Source organism: Montipora foliosa, chromosome 11 (assembly GCF_036669935.1).
Source record: "Montipora foliosa isolate CH-2021 chromosome 11, ASM3666993v2, whole genome shotgun sequence".
In the NCBI taxonomy this organism is placed as follows: Eukaryota; Metazoa; Cnidaria; class Anthozoa; order Scleractinia; family Acroporidae; genus Montipora; species Montipora foliosa.
This window is the reverse complement of record NC_090879.1, coordinates 37998517-38001016: the sequence shown is the minus strand read 5'-3', so window position 1 is coordinate 38001016 and position 2500 is coordinate 37998517. Positions and strand designations below refer to the sequence as shown.

The following is a 2500-nucleotide window of genomic DNA, read 5'->3' as shown; positions in this document are numbered from 1 at the left end:
GCTCAACTATCAGTGACCACATATCATTTCCAAACAGTGAAAAGTTCTTCGTACACATTCTTCTCATGCCGCGGTCTGTTTCTTTATTTTCCCACAGCCTCGCTCACACATCAAGAATGACACGTAACAAATCGGGGCTCCAAATGGTCACGTGAATAGTCGAAATTCAAATGCGATCGATCATTTTTTCGAGGTACAAACAGTTTAGTGATTTCGGTAGTAGTTCGCATTTTGACCGTAAAAATAGAATTTTCGGTCCTATGTTTCTGGTGCATAGTGGTATATTTTTGACGTCTCCCATCCAAATACTAACCCCGCCGGACAGGGGTTACAGAAAAGGAACAAAATCTTGACCTGTTAAAGCAAAGCGATGTTTTCTGTTTTAGTGATGCTCGCAATATGGCGCGTGATGTACACAACTTGCTGGTGACCCTTGTAAAGGAGAAATCCGCGATTTCAGAGAAAGAAGCCACAGACTACGTTAAACGACTCAGTGCCAAAGGGAGATATTCAGTGGATGTTTGGAGCTGAAAAAATAGGGACTTGACTTTTTTTTTTAATTTTAACCTTTCTTTACAGTAACCTCAGGTTGGGGGTGGAAGCGGATTAATGGGATCTCATTTATTCATTATTTTTCCAACTTATTCACAATTCATGATTGAAATTTTGTTCAACAGTCATTTTTCCGTATTCGTTGTTCTTTAACGGAAATCGTAAAATTCATTATTCCGCTTGCAATCCCGATCAAATATCTGTTGTAATCGTAACTATTTCAAAATTCTCGAATCTGATTGGTTATCGGTAGCCCTGATTTCAGCATTAATAATATACACAAAAAAAAATACTCAATTCTGATTGGCCAAAAAAGCAGTGCAGTTTTTCTGTAACACAGTGCAATAACGTGTCACATCAGTGCAAAGTTGTAACACAGTGCAATTGGAAATGTGTTCTGTTTGGTGTAGAAACAATAGAAATCTGAATTAGCCAATCAAATCTTTTGTTTTGAAATCAAACGCGAGCCCGGGATGGCGCAATTTTTCCGTGATTCGCGTTCGTTTCTTCTGCTTAACCATCTCGAATTTTGTCATGTATATTATTAAGTAATCACATGATTTTTCTCGAGCAATTTGGAATAAATAAGTACTTGTAAATTTTTAAAGACTACAAATATTGGTCGTTTTAACAAAAACGACTCGTGCTTATTTTTTTCCAAATTGCACTCGAAATCATGTGATTAAATTCATTGTAACACATAACAGTTGTTCATCGTCGAAACAGTTTCGAAAAGGCAAGAGAAGAAAGGAAGAGCATTTGTCTACTTGAGCAACTCTTTTCTTGGAAGGTCCCTGAGAAGGTTAAATAATTTTCGTGAAGCGTGTTCAAGTGAGAACTTGATTATAGGACTGCACTGGTCAGTCTTGTGGTACTACGGTATTTAAAGATTGACAAAATACAAACTTTACAGTTATGGTGATTCCTCATTAACGATTTTTTTTAAACTTTCCCTGAATGTTCCCTACTGATCCCTGTTTTGAGAACTGCAATAAAAAGTATGTCACCGTGCTTGCTTGCTTAACAGATACAATGGGCCAATCTTACCCCATTGATGCCTGTACTGATACTAATCATAACCATTAGAATTTCCTCAAATTTGATTGGTGCATTAACTACTTTATTTTTCGCTAATTATTGTGTAGGGTTGAAATCGGACAGTTGGCTGTAATTGGACAGTTACATGAGCCAATCATATTAAGTGCTCTCAGCTTAATCCACCAATCACAGAATTTATCACAATAACCATAGCAACAACCACTTGCCCTACCAAACTGGGGATTACCAAAATGGACAAATTTGTAACATTTGACAATGAAAAAGGAATGCACTAATTTTGATTTCTCGGAAATTGTAATGGTTATGATTAATTGGTAACAGCACTTCGTGTTGTCCAAATTCGGTTTGTAATCATACTCGTGATTAAACAAATCGGACTGCCGCTACGCGGTCGTCCGATTTTGTTAATAGCTCGTATGATTACAGACCAAATTGGACTCCACTCATTTCCCCATTACCATTATTAATCACGCGCGTTATTTCTTCGGATCAGGGTCCACTAAACGAGAGAGTTTTTAAAGTAACACTTGAAAAAACACCTGATAGGTTGAAAGTCTAGAGCATATGGAACACTGTCTTACATAGTTGATGGAAAAATCACTCAACGTTTCTCGAGTCGTTTTTTCAAGATCATAATTTACATCCCGGGGTAAGGGGCCTTGTGTACGTTTTTAGCTATATCTTTTTTTCTTCCGATAAATTTGTAATTTTTTTTCGTTTTTAATGGGATAATTTGTATTCCATATAAAAAAAGGTCACCGAGTTCGTTTTACAGTAAAGCTCCATCGTACCTGTCTATCTCGATTATCGCAGATCGAAACAACAAAATTCGCCATGTTCTCGGAATGCGCGCGCTTATTCGCAAAGAATTAACGGTCATTCACAATTT

At 37.1% G+C, this 2500-nt stretch overlaps 1 protein-coding gene across 1 annotated transcript in view; it reads left to right on the top strand.

Moving 5' to 3' along the window:
• The window catches only part of LOC137976400 (NADPH--cytochrome P450 reductase-like), a 54275-nt gene extending 52712 nt beyond the window's left edge, over window positions 1–1563 (top strand). The window contains exon 16 of the mRNA XM_068823741.1: window positions 387–1563. Coding sequence (XP_068679842.1) covers window positions 387–531 — 145 coding nt within the window. The 3' untranslated portion in view covers window positions 532–1563. The remainder of the gene's footprint in view (window positions 1–386) is intronic.
• Window positions 1564–2500: the final 937 nt, after the last annotated feature.